Genomic DNA, 20,252 nt, shown 5'->3' with positions numbered 1-20,252 from the left:
ATTAGAATGAGCTACACAGATACATTTCATTGGATTAGAAAATGAAGTTCGGTATGGCGAAATGTATAGGGTGCTCGACTGGCAATCCGAGAGTCGCGGGTCCGAATCCCTGTCACACCAAACATGCTCGCCCTTTCAACCGTCATGACGTTATATTGTTACGATCAATCCTGCTATTCTTTGGTAAAAGAGTAACCCAAGAGTTGGTGGTGATAACAAGCTGTCTTCGTTCTAGTCTTACACTGCTAAACTAGGGATGGCGAGTACTGATAGCCCTCCTGTAGCTATGCACGAAAATCAAACAAACAAAATGAAGTTAGCACTGTAAGTCTTGCATAGGATATTACAGCTGCTGTATTTATTGATCTGAAATAATAGAGTAAGGGTAGTTTATTGCTTTCCAATATACGTAAAATAAACTTCTTAAAAAAGGCAATTATTAAAATTTCTTTTTATTTCAAAACTTGGTTCATGTGGATTTTTTCTAATCCCTCTTAGGTTTATTTTAAGAGTGAAAAATAATTTTCAAAGTATTGACGAAAGAAATTTAATCTATTACTTAAGACTTTATAATCCGAACAAATGATTCACTATCTGTGATAGCAGTTTTATTTACTCAAAAGTTATATATATATATATATATATGTTTATTACCTTTAACACAATATCTGAAAATCTGAGCTATGAAAAGAGAACTAATAACACGGACTGTTTTTAGAGTGTGAAAAATTAGAGAAGACTTAATTTGAATGTGTTTATTTTAGAGAAAAACCACATTGGGCTATTTGTTGTGTCCACTGCGGAAAATCGAACCCCGGACTTTAGCTTTGTTAGTCCATAAACTTACTACTGTCTTAGCGAACGACCTGAATTTTTAAAACAAATCTGTTAGAAGCTTGGATAATCAGCTAATGGGGCTCCACAGAAAATGTAATAAGTTTAGACCTTATATTTAAATATCTAGTCTCGGTGAGAAATATTTTTTCACTAGTGTTGTTAATATAAGGCATAAATTATTTAATGATATGGTAACATTAAATATGTAACTCATTCGAACTTTTGTTGTTATCATGCTAATCCAACTAAGCTGAATTTATCTAATCCATTCATGGCAAACGTTTGTGTGTGTATTCGTTCATACCTGGCAAACCGCTGGACCGATTCTCATTGAATCTGGCATTAAACCTTACAGCCCCTCAAAGAATGACGTTCGAATTTGACCCTCCTACCCCACCCCTGTACCCCTGTGTCTTTCCATTGCGTTGAACAGTTTGTAAACTAGTCATCCCTAAATGAAGGTAAGTGGGAATGAAAACGTACCTTTTTGTTGGTGTTAATAAAATAAGCATCATGTATTGATAACACAAATATCACACGACAAGTTAAACACAAAACAATATTTATTTGTACTAAATTGTATATCAATACCGTTAATATAAATAATTTATTATTCAAGCATTAACTAATGAAAGTATTTTTAAATTAGAGTATTATATAAACTTTTGATGTGTAAGTATTCTCAAGTGAGGAAACAAACGACACTAAATTTGTAAGAGTTTTAAATAAACTCAGTGTTGTGTTTGTAAAACTAAAATTGTTGTTATATGCTGAGAAACTGAAAGTGACTAAAGTGTATTCTACTATTTATCTTTTGAAAATTTAAAGCCCGAACATTTTGTAAAGTGAACTAATTTTTCTGAGCGTTAAGATCAACTGTCATAACACAATCAGACAGACTAAATTTAATTCATGGTGTTTAGTGATCTTAGCTCTTTTACATCAGTACATTAAATTCGATATAGAGATAAAAAATCTGTACCATGAATGGAGTTTACTTTAAAAAAAGGAAACTAACATTATATAATCTTTACATGCTAAACCAATATATTTTGTCTTACAAGTAAATTTTAGCGTTTCCTCTTACGTGTTTATGACATTGGTAAAAATACTTAATAAAGACATTCATTTCACAAATTCGCTATGTTAACACACCTGTTTGAAGTACAAAAAATTAAATCGTTTGTTTTAAAGTTGTATATCGCAACATGATGGGTTTGTTATACATTCTTGAACAGAAAAAGTTACATTTAATAATCACTATTGCCTTCAGTTTGTACTTATTGTCGCATAGGATACAGTGATTTTAACATTTTAGTATAAATTAATGTATCAAAGAAAAATAGATTAAAATATGTAGATAATCATGTAAGAAAACTGTGAAATTGAGAAACAAAATTCGAACAGTAACACGTTCAATGAAAAATATTTTTTGCACATTCAAATGTTTTGTTTATTATTAAAAACCGGAAATGGGGTATTCTCATTCGAATACCGCTGGCCTGGCATGGCCAAGCGCGTAAAGCGTGCGACTCGTAATCCGAGAGTCGCGGGTTCGCGCCCGCGTCGCGTTAAACATGCTCGCCCTCCCAGCCGTGGGGGTGTATAATGTGACGGTCAATCCCACTATTCGTTGGTAAAAGAGTAACCCAAGAGTTGGCGGTGGGTGGTGATGACTAGCTGCCTTCCCTCTAGTCTTACACTACTAAATTAGGGACGGCTAGCACAGATAGCCCTCGAGTAGCTTTGTGCGAAAAACAAACAAACAAACGAATACCGCTTTAGTAGAATTCGTACTTGTATTCGAATACTTTGTTAGGAAAAATTAAAGTATTCGTATTTGTTGTCAAATTCAATGAAACAGCATATGTATCCACTGAATTAGTATATGTTTGGTTTGTTTTGAATTTCGCGCAAAGCTACTCGAGGGTTATCTGCGCTAGCCGTCCCTAATTTAGCAGTGTAAGACTAGAGGGAAGGCAGTTAGTCATCGCCAACTCTTGGGCTACTCTTTTGCCAACGAATAGTGGGATTGACCGTAACATCATAACGCCCCCACGGCTGAAAGGGCGAGCATGTAGGGTGCGACCGGGATTCGAACCCGCGACCCTCGGAGTACGAGTCGAATACCTTAACAAGCTTGGTCATGCCGGTCCGCCATTGAATTAGTACATGTATTCCTTGAATTAGTATATATATCCACTGAATTAGTATATGTATTCATTGAATTAATATATGCATCCACTGCATTAGTATATGTATTAATGGAATTAGTATACGTATTCATTGAATTAGTATATATATCCACTGAATTAGTATACGTATCAATTGAATTAATATATATATCCACTGAATTAGTATATGTATCAATTGAATTCGTATATGTATTCACTGAATTTTTCAGTAAATGCTTAATAACGTAAACTTCTATACTCACCAAATTTCTAGACTGTCATTATTATATCCACAGCAAATTATTTTATCTTTCAGTAAAAGTTTTGTTTCCACAATAGACAGTTACAATACGTATAGTTCTTCTTTACAAATATATTTTGTTCTTAAACTTTGTTGTTGCATTTTGCAAAACAAAAGTATTGAAATGTTATCATTTGATAAAATTTTCTCTGTTTCATTTTCTAGAAAGCTGGACCAGAAACTAATAATATGTATACGCATTCGAATATTTAACATTTTGTCTGTATTCATTTTCGTGTTCATAAAAAATACGAAGTATTTGTATTTGATTACCGATCTCTGATATTTGCACCATTCCTGTTAAGAGATGAATATAGGAAAGTTATTACATTGTAAAAAGTTATCCATGAAAAAATCCTTGGTAAATATTACAAAATGTGTGAAATTTTGCAATATCATAGTCCATTTTTGTAATAATAAAGTGATTCGCTTCTATTAAGATATACATTAGTCGTGTAAATAACTCAACAATATTTATGTTACCATAATACAAAATCATTATATATCAATGCTAGTAAAATGATAGTTGAGGCTTATGTGTACACAGGCGTAATTCTTTTGCCAGACTGTGGGAAGACAATTTCTCAACGTATCTTGGGAAGCCTGCAGCGGTTAAAACTGGCCTCAATTCATTATTAAGTGAGATATGTGTAATTTTACACTCCTTAAACGTGTAAATCTACGATTCGCAACAAAATTTTCCAAGATTCCCATATCACTTTCTGCACAAATTAAATCTAAAATGAATTTTAGGTAGACTGAAGGCTGTTACCATGCATTCTTGGTCATTAAACATTTGCTTTAGAAAAACCACTAATGTTACCACATTAGAAACACTTAGGGCGGTGATAGGTAAACTGAACTATTAATGCCACAAACACAGGACAGAGTAAAATGTTAATTATGCCCGCTAACAGTTCCTCAATGTAAGCGCTGCAAGACAAAACAAAACTGTTTGTAACTGTTGTAAATTAAAAAAGGAGTAACATATTTATACCAATGTGTGAGAAGATAATATTTTACGACCTTCTCTCAAGTAATATGGGAGAAGATATTAGAACTACTTATCTTTGTTTTGTTTTGAATTTCGCGCAAAGCTTCTCCAGGGCTATCTGCGCTAGCCGTCTATAATTTAGTAGTGTAAGACTAGAGGGAAGGCAGCTAGTCATCACCACCCGCTTCCAACTCTTGGGCTACTCTTTTACCAACGAATAGTGAGACTGACCGTCACATTATGACGCCCCCACGGCTGAAAGGGTAAGCATGTTTAGTTCGACCGGGATTCGAACCCGCGACCCTCGGATTACGAGTCGAACGCCTTAACACGATTGGCCATGCCGGGCTTACTACTTATCTAGTTGTCCTGGAAAGGGTCAGATGAGGGAACATCAACAGATGACCTATATGACAGCCCATTGATCAGTCAAGACATCAGTGTGATCTTTATTAATGTAGGGCTGGAATTGCCACATCAGTAGTAAGGGTGGTTGATTAATCACAAAATTCCAATATGCTAAGTGGAAGTGATGTGTCATCGCAGAATGTTTACAAGATATCGTGTGGTAGTTACTTAATTACACTTCAGTTAAAGTTAATTGGATGGTTAAAATGCCAAAGTAATATATTTTTTAAATACTGGGCGGTTTTGTTGTAAACGTTTAGAAGATATGATGTCTAAAATGTAAGATGATTGCCTGATACTTTGCTATCTTTACTTTTCGTATTATCAAGCTGTGATTTACAAACAGAATGTATGCGCAATATATTGTGTGACAGCCATGTAATTATTATGTGGTTAGGTCAGCTAATGCTGTTACATGTAACGATGTAATGCCTAGAACATTTCAGTTGACTGGCACTAACTGCCAGAATTTAGAACATATCTGGATATTGAAAGGCTATCCAATTCTTCCTTTTCTAGCTAGATATTTCTGATGAACATTAGCGGTAACTTTATATAGCAGACAAACTCGGTCAGCTTGGGCATATGAAAGAGAGTTACCATAATTAAAATTTGTTGTTTCACCAAATGTGAAAGTTAGATCTAATCTTTAAAAACTTGATTATATGCATCAATACTGAATTTATTAAAGCAAGCGCTAACAATAAGCTTTATTTTTCATTGAATGATCTACATAAAAATACTCATTGATACAAACTTTTAATAAATCTACATCGTTTCATTTGTTACTAAATTATAAGAATGGAAAACATTTTAAGCTCATATAAAAAAGAGATCGCATGAAAAGCAGTGACGAAAACAGTGACTAATAAATGACGTCTCTATCATAGGGTGACTAGATGTCCAGTAAAATGATAATCCAATCAAAAATCAATTACGTATTGATAAATATTGTGAAATAAACAATATATAACTGCAAACCAGTAACGAAAACGATATCAATAGGTGAATTAATGTCTTTCTCTGTTTTGCTTTAACAACATTTAAAAATTAAACAGTATTATTTCTTATGCTAAGATAAAAAAAATCCCAACAATAAAAATCCCAATGACTTAGTGAAAAATCTTAAAAACACCTTAATAATACACGGGATTCATGGGTTTAAGAAAATACACTTTTTTAAAAGTGATGTGAAAAGATAATATATTTACAGAATAAAGTTTATTTTCCTTAGTAAATTTATTTATCATAATGTTTCACGGGTTTAAGTATATTTCAGTTTGATTTACTTCCTTCGTTCTAATTTTTCTAATACTCATATATCAGAGAGAATTAACAATTCTCCTCTTCACAACCAGAAATTTAATTTCAAATATATTACTATTTTGTGTCCATTTCAAAGCTACTAAGGCTGGCGGCTGCCATCCCAATTTTTGAGCTGCTGATCAGAGGGGAAGCATCCGTCACCCACCACCATCCTACTACCCCAATTTAAAATGTCCGAATGTTTTAAACTTCTGAATAATTTGAAACATTTCTAAATGATGAAAATAAAAAAGTAATAAGAAATAAACCAATCCATCAATTTTTTCCCTGGTGCTAGTTCTAAATTTACATTTTACATAAAAAGGTCTACGTGAAACATAATGTTTCTATAAAAGGTCTACGTGAAACACGTTTCTGTAAAAGGTTTAGGTGAAACACAATGTTTCTGTGAAAGAAAACGTATAAAAAAGTTTATTAACATATATAAAAAAATCCTTTATGATTCAAATTTTCTTCACTGTACTTCACATATTTATTTGGTGACAGAAAAACAAAATCTGCATGGTTTGGCTTCAAAAGCAAAAACTTCTAGCAATCCTTATTTATACGCTAAAATCAGGGGTTTGATTCCCCTCGGTGGACTCAACAGATAGCTTTGCTATAAGAAAATTGATTAATTTTGATTAATTGCCACAATTTTTATGCTGCTTATTTGTGACATATACAACAGCAGATGTATTATGTTAAATGAAAAAATATTGATACATTAAATGTGCAGATTAATCTGGATTTTCAGTATAACAATTTTGATCTTTAACCAGTGCCTTAATATAGTAGATTCACAAGACATTCAGATCGATATTTAAACCCAAGCTCGCGAATTGAATAAATAAGTACAAACAATTCACATACTATTTGTTATAAATGAAAATTTGTTTTGAGTATATTCGGTTTAATTAAGGAGATAATTTTATTCATCTGAAACAAGGTTAGTTAGTCAAAAGATGACACAATTTAGTCAAGTCTGGCCACTTAGTACTAAAACTCGTGTTATTTAAAGATTAATCGAATGTACTCTTAGTGAAGCTTATATTAGATTACAAATGAATATGTCAGAAAAACAAAATAACAGTTCATCTTTTCCTCCTTATAATAAAGATTTGCCAAAACTACTTTGATTGTATTAATACGTTTTCTGTAGCTATCGTGAAAATAATATTTTCTAATCGACAACTAAATCTTCTTATAAACAAGTTAATTGACCTTGCATAGTATCATATTTTATGGAAGCTGACATGAATATAACTAGTTCACGCAGAAACAGTCTTACTCATAGTCATGTTGGTAATGCAATCTCATTGAAACAAGCATATTAAAAACATCTTGATTAATTTATCACTTGCACCATTACGAACATCTTGATGAACCTCAAACTAACAACACTACCCCAAAACTGCGGCAGTCCTTATAAACATTTGTACTACTATCAGCATTATGGCAGTCCTGATAAACTCCAGACTTGGACCACAACCCCTGTAACCTGAGAAGTCTAAAAGTCAGTTCCTTCATGGCCTATCGCAGAAAATAAAATGAAACAAATCGGAGTTTAGAAAGTAATTTTATCATAACATTTATGATCAAGAATTAAACAGTTAAAACAACGTTCTCCCATATGTTTTATAACATAAAGATCAAAATATATTTTTCTATAATAACATTGACATATTAAAAGTCTCAATATATAAAGAGATTTCTTTTTCTTTTCTTTTTTTTGCATTCTAAACAACGAAGTTTTCAAGTAACTTGGAAGTGGTAAATAATCATCGGGTTTTATTTACTGTTATTATTAGAACGTCTGTTCATAGTTTCATCTTTCCGTATTTATTTTGTAATGCTTATAAAAAATCAATCTTCAACATTTAATCTTCATCGTATAATTATTTTTGACATGACTCAGAAGAAATAATGGGTGGAATATATTTAAAATGCTGAATAGTTGAAGGCATGTACAATGCCTACCATATTAAATTCATCCGTTTTTAGGTTTGATTAACATTAATATCAAGATAACACGAAAGGAATAAAGCAACATAAATTAATAGATAATGAGCTATTGGTTTTGAAAAATTGTGCAAAGACGCCTGTCGTATTGAAATCGTACATTAAAGCCCGACGTTTCAAAACCTCCTCAGAGAAAAACAAACTTCTCATAATGTGAACAGGAATTTTGAAAAAAAAAACATACGCACAAAGATGTGATTTAAAAGAACAAAAAACTTTTCTGAGTTAACTACCATTTCTAGACAATATTACCAATAACAGCATCAGTCGCCAAATCTTGGGCTACTTTTGTTTGAGCGTTACTCTTATAACGCACCTGCGGTCATAAAGTCAGTTCTTGCAGCAACGGGACGCGAACTTTTAACACTCAAATCCACAGTCAGGACAGGCTTTTCATTTGGCCACGCCCAGCCATTGATGTTTCTGACTGACAATAATCAAAACACAGCGACGTTATACACGCATGAACTTCGACATATCTTATTATGTAATCTACATTAAAATATTTCCTCATTACCAGTTTTTCCCGAATCCTCTCCAGTCAATGTCTGAAGTAACCGGAAGGATCGAGACGGAATTTTTCCTCCAGTGTATTTTTTCGGTTCTGGCTCATTCGGAAGTTGCGATGCAGGTACTTCTGGTTTGAGTTCTATCTGAGACTTTTTAAATTCAAATGTGTGGTCTTGAGCTTCAGATGTTCTTCTATTTGGCTGAAACGTAGTCTGTAGTGGCTCTGTGAAACATATAACAATGTTTCTGCACGTGGATTATTATGAAAATGCAACCTGATTAAAACTTTACTTTTATGTAGCTTAACAACTGTAATGGAAATTGCATTTTAGTCCAGATGTTTTAGCAGAGTGCTTCTTAGTCAGTGGTCTATGGAGCCTTAAAGGATCCATGAACCGGAGGCAATTGTTTCTTCGAATTCCTTCCTGTTAGGTTAAAATACATTTTGAAATTTTTATTTATTATTAAATTTTCAATTTCGTTTTTGTGGATTATACCCATTGCCACAAGTATCCTTTACTACGTATGACACAAGGTTTTTAATTAATTAAATCTACATTGTTTCCTTCTTTACAATGTTTTTTTGTGAAAGTATGTTCAAGATATGAGTATTTTGCTTCGAGATGATCAAAGTCAAAAGAATACGGCTGATGAAGTAATACTGTTCAAAGCTGCTTTAAAAGTGCCGGCTTTTTTTTTAATATCCTGCCTCTTTTTATTGAAAGAACGGGCAAAATGACAAATTGGTATAACTTGAAGGAATTATTTTGTATGTATGTGTGTACGTATGTCTATGTGCATTTTTCTGTGGAGGAGGTCAATAGCTTTAGATTTTCAAGGGGATCTAAAAAAGGTTAAGAAACCCCTTTTTAGCGTATTATTTTTAACCAGTCAAAAATATTAACGTGGATAACTTAAACTTCATATTTGATATTTTCACAAACATTTGAAATGGGAAGTTTTAATTGAGTATACATTGTTGTTTTATGGAATTTATGTTGATGATACCTTACAAGAAACGTAATAAAATGGAATTAATCATCGTCCTAAACGGATTTCTTGAAATGTTATTATTACTTTACAGTTCTGTCGTTAAAATAAAAACATCTACGTATTAATACACGAAATACGGTTAGCTCACCACTTTTCGAAAGTATGACTTTATCAAGACGTTTACTATATCTTCTATAAATCGTAATATTAGTTTTGTAGAGAAAATAATTATGTTTATATCATCTAATGAAAAATTGTAATATTAGGCAAATCAATATCATATTTTTTACACAAATTTAATTTTTTTTAATTGTGATACTTTTCAAATTTCGTTTATTTCCAACTTAGCAATATAAAAGGTTAATTGACTCCACAACATACACCTCGCACGATATATTAAGTATGTCAATCTTTGTTCTTCTGAACTTAACACTTTTGAATCACGATGCAAGAATCCTACACTGGATACCGTGTTTCTCCGATAATAAGACCTAGTGTGATTTTTGGGGATAGTTTTAATATAAGCCCTACCCTTAAAATAAGCCCTAGTTAAGAGTGGCAGGAAGAGGAAAGAAATAAAAAAAATTAATTTATTAATTTGTTTAATAGTTAGTTAATTAGTTTGTTTAAGTATTAACCAGTTAGTTTAATAGTTTAATAATAGTTTATTTTAAATGGTTAGTTTAATAGTTTTACTTTGTAACTTCATTTTTTTAATATATCAAAATAAGACATCCCCCGAAAATAAGCCCTAGTGTCATATTTTGGAGTGAAAATTAATATAAGCCCTGTCTTATTTTCGGAGAAACACGGTAGTACACGTGTAGCGAAAGTGAATATCATGAACAGATCTGTCCAGTTACACTGAACGTGTAAGATTTCTTTTGTTTTATATTATGATGCAAATAAGACTAATTTACATCATCATTCTGGTCATGGATTTCAAATGTGTTCTGAACATTTTCCAAATGAGAAGGCGATAAGTTAACATGTTAAATCCAAACACTTGATATGTAATTGAAAGTCTTTTCAAGGCCATCAACTTTTAAAAAAAGAGAATGCCTTTTAATGTTTTGTATTATTATGTTAGCGACAGAGTCAATCAACTCATTTTATCTGAGCGTTAAGGTCAAAGTTCAGTAACAGTCAGTTCGTCAGCTGGTTAGTTTGAACTTAATGTCTAGTGAACCTGAAATCGTTTGGTTGCAAAACATTTTATAATGATAAACTCCGTGCATTAAATGATATACACAATAACAGTGCACAAAATCGATACTCAAATATAATCGAATCATAACAAAGTTATATTTAAAAACATCTGGTATTAAACATAAATAGCTCCGGAATAATAATAATATGTAAATAGTAACACGAGATCTGCAAATTATATTATAATGTGGCTCATAATAAATTCATTATCTTCCCATGATGTTGCATAAAACAGCTACAGTATTTATTTGTTTGTTTGTTTCTGGATTTCTCGTAAAGCTACAAAATAGCTATCTGCGCTAGCCGTACCTAACTTAGCAATGTAAGGCAGCTAATCGTCACAACCCACCGCCAACTCTTGGGTTACACTTTTATCAATGACGGATTGACCGTCACATTATAACGCCCCTATGGCTGAAAGAGCGAGCATGTTTGGTGTGACGAGGATTCGAACCCACGACCCTCAAATTACGAATCGAGTGCCTTAACCACGTGGCCATGCCAGGCCCTACAGTATTTATTCCAATATAGCAAATGAAATATGTACTCTATACGAATCTTAGAAGTAAAGGTAGAAATTAAAAGATAAACATAATTATTTTTGCTGTTACAACTTTAGAAAAATTTGAACAGGAGAATTAAATAAATTGTCGTAATAAAACTAACGTTTATTCACGTAAAAATATTTATTATCAATACTAAAAATATATAATTTTACTACAGTTTGGATTTATTATTATACAGAATGCATTATTTGTGATGTAACTATTTCCTGGAATTATCCTGTAAAGTCATAATTGTTATCAATGAATCAACAGTTGATAATTAAATTGAAATGACTTTACAGTTCATATACGAAAAACCACTCGATTGGTTGAATGCTTGCATAGTTTGTTTTACTTGTGTTACATGTTAATTTATAGTTTTATATCAAATAGGTTCCACTATAAAGAGACGTTTTATCAGTTCAAATTATACTTACCAATTATCTCAACAATCTAGTGTTTAGTACTTCAAAGAGTTTGTTATACAGAAAATCACAGTGACTAAAATGGTAAATATTGTTATTTCGTTTAGTTTTATAAAAGTAAAGTTTACTTAAACGACTGGATTTTATTCCATTTAGTTTATATAGTTCAAACGTAGAGCTTGAAAGTATCTCTAAAGTCATTCAGTGAATGTAAACTACAACGTCAAACTGTATTACATTAAAGCTAATGTGATATAAATTTATATGGCATGATACCGTCCTCTTTATGTAAGCTAAATTAGTGTATTATGCATATATAAGGCTTTATGATCGTATGGACAATAAGTCCTCCAGGTAGATTGTACTTTAAACTAAAATATGTATTTTCACATGTGTGAAACAACTTGTCTAAAGTATCTTGTTGTTGTTTTGAATTAAGCACAAAGCTACTCAATGGGCTATCTGTCCTCTGCCCACCACGGATATAGAAACCCGGTTTTTAGCGTTGTAAGTCCGCAGACTAAGCCACTGGGGGGCCTAAAGTATCTACAAAATAAGATGTGATGATTTTTAAACTGTGTATCATAATGATTGGCCACTATGAAACCGTTTTACAAAACACAATAAAAATGTTACAATATTTAGTTGAATTAAAACGATATTTTATAAAATGTAATTATTTTCAGTTAAGGTAGTATAGGGAAATGATAAATATCTCCACTTTGAATGTTTCATCAAAAACAATCATCTATATAGATTGTAAACTAACTAACATATGAATATACATGAAGTATGCCATACAGTCACTTTGTATTCAATGAATTATCAACTGTTAAGTGCTTAAATGCTTTGTTTATTAGAGTAAAATTATAAAATCTACCATAACGATAAAACTAATGGTAAAAAATAAAAAGACTTATATACTAGTTTTCTTTGCGTAATTTGATATAATATATATATTTATAATTTCAATATTTTATTTATAAACCGATATAAAATAGTCCTTTTCAGGATTACGTATATTACTAGTTTACATATCCAGAGATTAAAAGTTTTGTGCAAAACAAACGTCTACAAAGATTCGTGAAGCAATAATATAATGGATCAAGCAATGAAATAATTAATCTTAAAACATGTTAATACCTATTAATCTGGAACATCCTCTGGTGTTTGCTTGCGAGCCATCTTCCCGTGCATCACAGATGGCTTTTTTGTCCTACACTTTGGTCACCCAAGTTACCACCCTTAGCAATCCACCCTCTGGTGTTTGTTCGCGAACAATTTACTCGTGCATCATAGATGGCCTCATCGTCCTACATGATGGTTATCCTATTTTACGCCCCTAGTGGTACCTCGTCGAACTATAGAGTAATGTGGTCTCAAGTTTTTCATTATCGTTTTTTTTTTAAGTCGGGTAAGTTAATACTTATTCGCCCTTTTAAGTTGAAAATAAAACATCTGCTATCATGTTATTTACTTCTTCCTTTGCAAGTTGTTTATCTACGATTTTAATTTATCCTATTTCCACCATCCCTTAAAGCAGGACACATATTCTGCTTTAGTCCACTTTGCACATTCTCATCAACTAAGGTATCCGTAAATTGGTTATGTGCCAAATAATTCGTCACTTCACGAGTGACGTCTTAATGTTTATTTGGTTTTGTTTTTTGAATTTCGCGCAAAGCTACTCGAGGGCTACCTGCGCTAGCCGTCCCTAATTTAGCAGTGTAAGACTAGAGGGAAGGCAGCTAGTCCTCACCACCCACCACTCTTTTACCAACAAATTTTAACGCCACCACGGCTGAAAAGGCGAGCATGTTTGGTGCGACGGGGATGCGAACCCAAAAACCCTCAGATTACGAGTCGCACGCCTTAACCCATCTGGCCATGCCTTGCCACGTCTTAATGAAATAAATGGTCAAGTCTTTCAATATCTTCAGTAAGTTTCGCCAAGGTAATATTCTACTTCCTTATGTAACAATCCAAACTTATTTGATAAGATAGGCACAGTGACTATTAATTATTAGAACTCTCTATCAGAAGGTTACTTATCTCTTTTGAATCTCTTCCTTCTAAATGAGCAGTAAGATGAATAGACTGCTGTTAAGTATTCCATCTCTTCACTTTGGAAATAATATCGAAATACCCATGATACTTTTAACATTACTCCTGTAATTTGATGAAATAAATGGCGTAGTTGTAGGAGTCCAGGAAAGTCCTGCATTCATAAATGATTCGGTAGTAGTAACAATAGTGATAACAGGTGCAGATCAAGTGGATATTACAATTCCGAATTTAATGTTATTTGAAATTGAAATTTTTAAGCATTTGCAAAGACACGTGTGGCTGGCTAAGTTATTGTATTTTCCAATCTAGTTTCCATGTCCGTATGTTTCATTCTTCTGTTGACGTTCTTTTTCATGTCCTCGTTGTTCTTTCACTGAAGTTGTTCTAATCCTCCTGTAATTTATGTGATTTTATATTCATTGACATTGTCGTTATAATTTAACTATTTAATCTCCTATGGCTTTTTCAACTTCAACGTCTTGTCAGTAACTCATGAAGACGACGTAGAATACATCGAAACTTGTACATTTTCAAGTGGAAACCGTATTGATTCAATGCAGTTTCAAATTGTGTACACAGAACACGTTGGTTTTGATTATTTATGGTAATAATACTGTCTGACAGTAACAGGTAAATTAACTAAATCAAGTACAGGTTAGTCATAACCTAACTCATTAAAACACTCTTGCCTAACTCGCTTTTCACAGGCAGCTCAAACTTTTTCCTTAAAAGTTTGAGAAACTTCCTTCCGATCAAACAAGGAAACAAATTTCTAGAAATATCTAGATTAAAAACACTGACCGAATAGTAGCAAGGCACAAATGTTTTATTAGTGTTACTAGAATCTTAAAATGATAAGGAACACTATAATATTTCATTAAACAGTAAATGCTGAAAAAGAGAAGGATTATTATAGGCTGTTTTAAAGTATTTTTACAACCAATTGCAACCCCCGCGCTGTTATTTATCGAAAAAAAAAATGATAAACTCAGTTCGGAATCAAAACTCTTCAAAATTATCCCCCCCCCGCTCCCACAGCATGAAGACATATAACGTTAAGAATCAGATTTCGATAACCATAGTGGTTACAGCACAGACAGAACTGTTACAGGTTTGTGTTTAAGAACAACCAAACAGAATTAATTAACGCTTTTTTTTTTAAATTAAACATCCGAGCAAGGTTTCAAACCCTGAACAACAACATTAATTCTCATTTCCAGCTATCATAAATCTCATTAATAGTTATTGAATACAGATATCATATGTACATATAATTTTTAAATCAATTATCGTTATAGATATAACTATAATATTTTTACTTGTTTCACTATGTAACTAGTAATGAACATCGAATTCAGAGTCGTTATAGTTAAAGTAAAAGTGTCACTTATACATCAAAAGATGTGTACATAGAATTATTTAGCATAAATATTTACCTCCTTCACTGGTCCCTGTCATCTCTTGCAAAATTTTGAAAGCATGTGACGGTATGTTTCCACCTTTGTAGCGAGGTTCGATCGCAGTTTTATCGAACTGTTCAGAATTGTCATAATGATCTATGAATATTAAGTAAGAATTTTCAGTCAGAATATTTCTAAATTTTCATTTGAACTTTCTTTTTGTTATTTTATTTACTTTATTCATTTCTTAGTGAATTAGGATTCGTTTATAACTTATAAAACTAATTTTTACCCTACCGTTATTTTGCTAATCTGCTTATTAGAATACATTTCTCATTGTAACAACGTATTTTTCAAACAAACCATTAGAGGGCGTAGTTTTGGATCGATCAGAAAACTCTGAAATTTGTCTGGATTTTTTGAAAGCTTGTGACGGGATTCTCTCCTTCTGACCACTGACTCTCGTTTCATGTTCCTTCAGATTCGATGGAATGGAAGATTCTACAAAATGATTAAGACAAAAAATGAGAATATTGTAGTTTGTTATTCATCATCCTTCATCACGTTATATAGTGAAACCTCTCTGAAATACCAGTGTTGTAATAATGAAATTAATAACATACGTAAAAAATCAATCCTGTGTTTCATTTTTCTTTTAAGTTAATGATTGTATTACTTTGTTTCATGTGTTAGCATTGTTATTACTTCTGTTATAGCGAGCGGTCTCTCAAGATAGATGTGATTGATTGATAGATTATTTGGAAATAAGCACAAAGCGACACAATGAGCTATCTGTGCTTTGCCCACCACGGGTATCGAAACCCAGTTTTTAGCAGTGTGAGTATGCAGACATACCACTGTGCCACTACGGGGAGGGGAACAGATAGAAGTGACCCGGGCCCCTCTGAACACCTGAGAGAGCTTGACACCATCCATCGCCAACACATGACAGACTGATTAGTGAGTTAACTAACTGGCGTGACAGTCTTTTAGGCTTATAAATCTGACAGACACAGAAGGGGCCTACGAGACAACCAGAAACCGTGGTTTTCTTTCAACTCTAATTAATATTTCGCCTCTTTTACTAAATATTGGAATTTGGCAATCATTCTTATAAAACATTACTGGACCCAAAATACACAACGCCTTCTGAAAAGGGGGGCATAATGGGAATATAAACACTAAACCTCAAAAACACAATCGGTCACGCAAACTACTGGGCCGCACTCGTTCCAGGGTACCGAAACCAGTGTTGTGATGATATCAGGGTCACACCATTGCCGCTGTAACAAGTTTTTTACAGAGAGTGCTGAAAAGCATTTATCAAATACAGCACCTCTCATTCTGCGTATCCTTGGGTCACACTACGTGATACCTAAGTATATAAAAGCCATCGCCCAAAATCATATTCAGGTAGTCATTAATAAATCATTGAAACACGTAGCTTACCTTCTGCACAGTGAAGTCGTTCTGAACACTGGGGTTCTCAACATTAGTTTCAATGATTTTTTTAACACAGTCGCAGTAATTCATTGATCGTCGTTTGGTCAAGTGACTTTGGTGGAACAGGTACACCCTAGACCTTTACTTCCTTCCTTGGCTGTTTTTGGCTTGTTTTGAATTTCGCGTAAAGCTACACAAGAGCTACCTGCACGAGCTGTCGGTCCCTAAGTTAGCAGTGTAAGACCAAAGGTAAGGCAGCTAGTCATCACCACCCACCGAAAACTATTGGGCTTCTGTTTTACCAACGAATAAGGGGATTGACCGAACATTATAACGTTCCCACGGCTGAAAGAATGAGCATGTTTGGTGTGACGGGGATTCAAACAAGCGATTTTCGGTTACGAGTCGAAGGCCTTAACCACCTGGCCATGCCGGGCTGGTATCTCGACTGTTAATTTGTTAATTAAGTATTCAGTAAATTTCAGCTAGATATCTGGGAAAATGCATTATTACATTGTGCAATTACGGTGTGAGCGTTATAATTGTTCGTACGTACACGCGAGTGGCCTTTTTCAGGTCATGTTCATGAATGTGCTATGTAGACTGTTCGTTTTTGTCTAATGTATATTTCTCTTTTTTGCTTTTCACTGTCAACATAAAATTTTCTTCGCAAATACACCTCCACACATACAGATGTAAACCATGTAGCATTAATTCTTATTTTTACATATACAGAAACCATGATTAAAACTAAACTAACACTATATCTAGCTTCTGGTATGCCCAGTAGTAGGTAACCATTAATTACAAAACGAGTTTACTACCTTTAGTAGCGAGGTACTTAGGTCTATTTTCATCATGTATGATGAAATTTTTAAGCGTTCTTAATGATGCAGTTTTGTTAAGACTTTTGCGCACGTAATCTATTGAACTATTTTGAGGTTTTTCTGACAACATGTAAGAAATGTTTGCATAATTGTGTAAAAAGGTTCCGTTTTTGGATCTAGAAGCATTCAATGCTCCTGAATTTTGAACTACCAGGGAGTAAAATTTCACATACATGAATATGGCTACTGTTTATCTTTGCAGGATACCTACCTCCGGGGTAAAGCACTCCAAAAAAGTGCCCGACACACTAATTCTGGATTTTCTGTTTTCTAGACATTTGAACAGCCAGCGAATAATACCTCGCAGTAGTTTGATTTGGAAAAATCGATATTTTAGTCCGTTGTGCCATTAACTGTCCAATACTTTCTTTACATCAATAAATCTTTCTAGTTATAAACAATGTTTATGTTTTGTTTTAGAATTTCGCACAAAGCTACTCGAGGGCTATCTGTGCTAGTCGTCCCTAATTTAGCAGTGTAAGACTAGAAGGAAGGCAGCTAGTCATCACCACCCACCGCCAACTCTTGAGCTACTCTTTTACCAACGAATAGTGGGATTGATCGTCACATTATAACGCCCCCACGGCTGAAAGGGCGAGCATGTTTGGCGCGACGCGGATGCGAACCCGCGACCCTCAGATAACGAGTTAAAGCCTTAACCTACCTGGAAATGTAATAAACTGAATTACATATTTTACAGTTCCAGTGAGATAGTTGTAAAATGGTATTTCAACTACACTTTGTCTATTTTTCGCCGATGATGACAATGGGCTATCGGTCGATATATATTAGTTGTTTTATTAATCCAATCTCATAGCGAATGAATATAAACGAAGAAATGCAAATGAATATGAAACACATAAAACACCACGAAATAACACAAGATACAAGGTTAGAAGTTATAGCACAAACCTCAAGTAATATGCAATATTCATCAAGATCTTGACCTAAACTACCACAGTATAATCCACTGAAAGGTAATAGGTGATATCACTTCGCAATAGTCCTTTCTGAAATATAATATCATACCTCTATTGCCTATTAAGGAACTGAAGAAAAACAAATGTCCACTAGTCGAAAGCACCTTTCATTAATGTCATTTATGAATCTTTTCTGTTCTACATATTTTGGTTTTATTTTTTTACTGTAAGTAAAATGTATATGACCTGAGTATCATGTTCGCAAGTTAAACACTATACGCTATAAAGAAATATTTATCTTGAATTAAGGCTTAGAGCAAAAATGAGTTTTTATCTTTACTTCCTATACGTGAGAAATATATATTGCTAACCACAAACATCCAGGTATTTATAATTCAGATGCACAGCAGTTACCTTCTGAAAATATGCGTATATATTGGACACAGTCACGTATTTTTCTTGTTTTTTTACAAAACACTTCTTGGCGCCATAATATTTCAGCATAGTATATCTACCTAAAATTATTCGTCCTATAAGGCGATGGCAAAACTATGACAAGTAAAGCATGAATTATGAGAGACACAATTGCTGATTGGCAATGTTAACAAAATAAACAGGTATGTTCAAAATTCTACTACGAAAATACCCTCACCTACCTGATTCTGCCATAATCCATTTGATATGCCGTTCCTCAGCCATGTTTGTATTACTCAAGGAAACCACGGAACATTACAAGATCACTAGAACTTTTACACTTTTCCTTGTTCGGTGCAGTGTGACGATCACGTGACTCCTTTACAAAGTAGTGTTTACGAACGTTCTTACAAGGTCATTACTTCGTACGATGTCGTAAATTATTTCCACTTCAAAATCCTCCGACTGAACAAACAACTGTCGTTTTTTCTCAACCACTTTGAAACTTTTAAATATAATATAATGTGTTGTGATATATATTTCATACAATCAACAGCTTGTTATGTTACAGGAACACGTACATCTATGTGATTTACGTGCAAACAAAATGAAAAGTCATCTTGTAACTTCAGTTTGGTTTCAAATTTCATACAAAGCTACACGAGGGCTATCTGCGCTAGCCTTCCCTAATTTAGCAGTGTAAGACTAGAGAGAAGGCCGCTAGTCATCATCACCCATCGCCAATTCTTGGGCTACTCTTTTATGAACGAATAGCGGGATTGACGGTCACATTATAAAAGGGCTGAAAGGGCGAGCGAGCATGTTTCGTGTGACAAGGATTCGAACCTGCGACCCTCAGATTACGAATCGAGTGCCTTAACCTCAGAGAAACATAATCTATCATATAGCTTTTCTCACTCAAACAATGGCTCAAATACAGAAAGAAAAATCTATCACTCTAGTAACAGATCGAAAGTTCAAAACAACTACTGATTTATTATCACATAGGAACTGAAAGATGAAGAAAAGCAAGCAACCAATACATTCTTATTTGCAGAGCTTTAAAGTATTTATGAAATAAAGACACGGAAATAAAATCTGCTAACGATTTTCTTTCACTGCCGTAACAAAAATCAAAATTCATCCAGTTGAACATCTGGAAAAAATTATTTGTTTTCACTTATGAACCCACTAACAGCAACTTATCTACTTACTGTGTCAGTAATGGTAATAAGTGAATATTTAAAGCAGGACAAATAATCACTTGTGTGTAAGCTTTGAGGTAAAACGGAAGAAAATCCCACCTCCATTGTACTTGTTCTCATCAATACATGTAAGCCTTTGAAGAGTATGTGACTGGCCGAAGTTTTTGAAATCCAGGGAATCTATAACTGGCAT

At 33.4% G+C, this 20,252-nt stretch overlaps 1 protein-coding gene and 1 long non-coding RNA gene across 2 annotated transcripts in view; one reads left to right on the top strand and one right to left on the bottom strand.

Annotated features, from left to right (window-relative positions):
• Positions 1–5,395: 5,395 nt before the first annotated feature.
• LOC143229418 (uncharacterized) lies at positions 5,396–19,287 on the bottom strand. Its single transcript, XM_076461731.1, has 5 exons — positions 19,097–19,287; positions 15,554–15,691; positions 15,227–15,346; positions 8,559–8,774; positions 5,396–7,552 (listed from the first exon to the last, which is right to left on the bottom strand). Exons 1-5 carry the CDS (start codon positions 19,137–19,139, stop codon positions 7,530–7,532), a joined length of 540 nt encoding a protein of 179 aa, XP_076317846.1. The 5' UTR covers positions 19,140–19,287; the 3' UTR covers positions 5,396–7,529.
• Positions 11,644–20,252, top strand: part of LOC143229420 (uncharacterized) — a 25,270-nt gene continuing 16,661 nt past the window's right edge. The window contains exon 1 of the long non-coding RNA XR_013015855.1: positions 11,644–11,807. This is a non-coding gene — a long non-coding RNA (uncharacterized LOC143229420). The remainder of the gene's footprint in view (positions 11,808–20,252) is intronic.

This window comes from Tachypleus tridentatus, chromosome 10 (genome assembly GCF_004210375.1).
Source record: "Tachypleus tridentatus isolate NWPU-2018 chromosome 10, ASM421037v1, whole genome shotgun sequence".
NCBI classification, from domain to species: Eukaryota; Metazoa; Arthropoda; class Merostomata; order Xiphosura; family Limulidae; genus Tachypleus; species Tachypleus tridentatus.
This window is presented reverse-complemented; position numbering and strand designations above follow the sequence as displayed.

Excerpts from the sequence above, each read along its gene's own strand:
- LOC143229418 (XM_076461731.1), bottom strand. The coding sequence starts at position 19,139 with ATGGCTGAGGAACGGCATATCAAATGGATTATGGCAGAATCAG. Across the intron at positions 15,347-15,553 it reads CAAAACTACGCCCTCTAATG|ATCATTATGACAATTCTGAA; the intron begins GTTTGTTTGAAA and ends TAATATTCATAG. Across the intron at positions 8,775-15,226 it reads GACAGGGACCAGTGAAGGAG|AGCCACTACAGACTACGTTT; the intron begins GTAAATATTTAT and ends TATGTTTCACAG.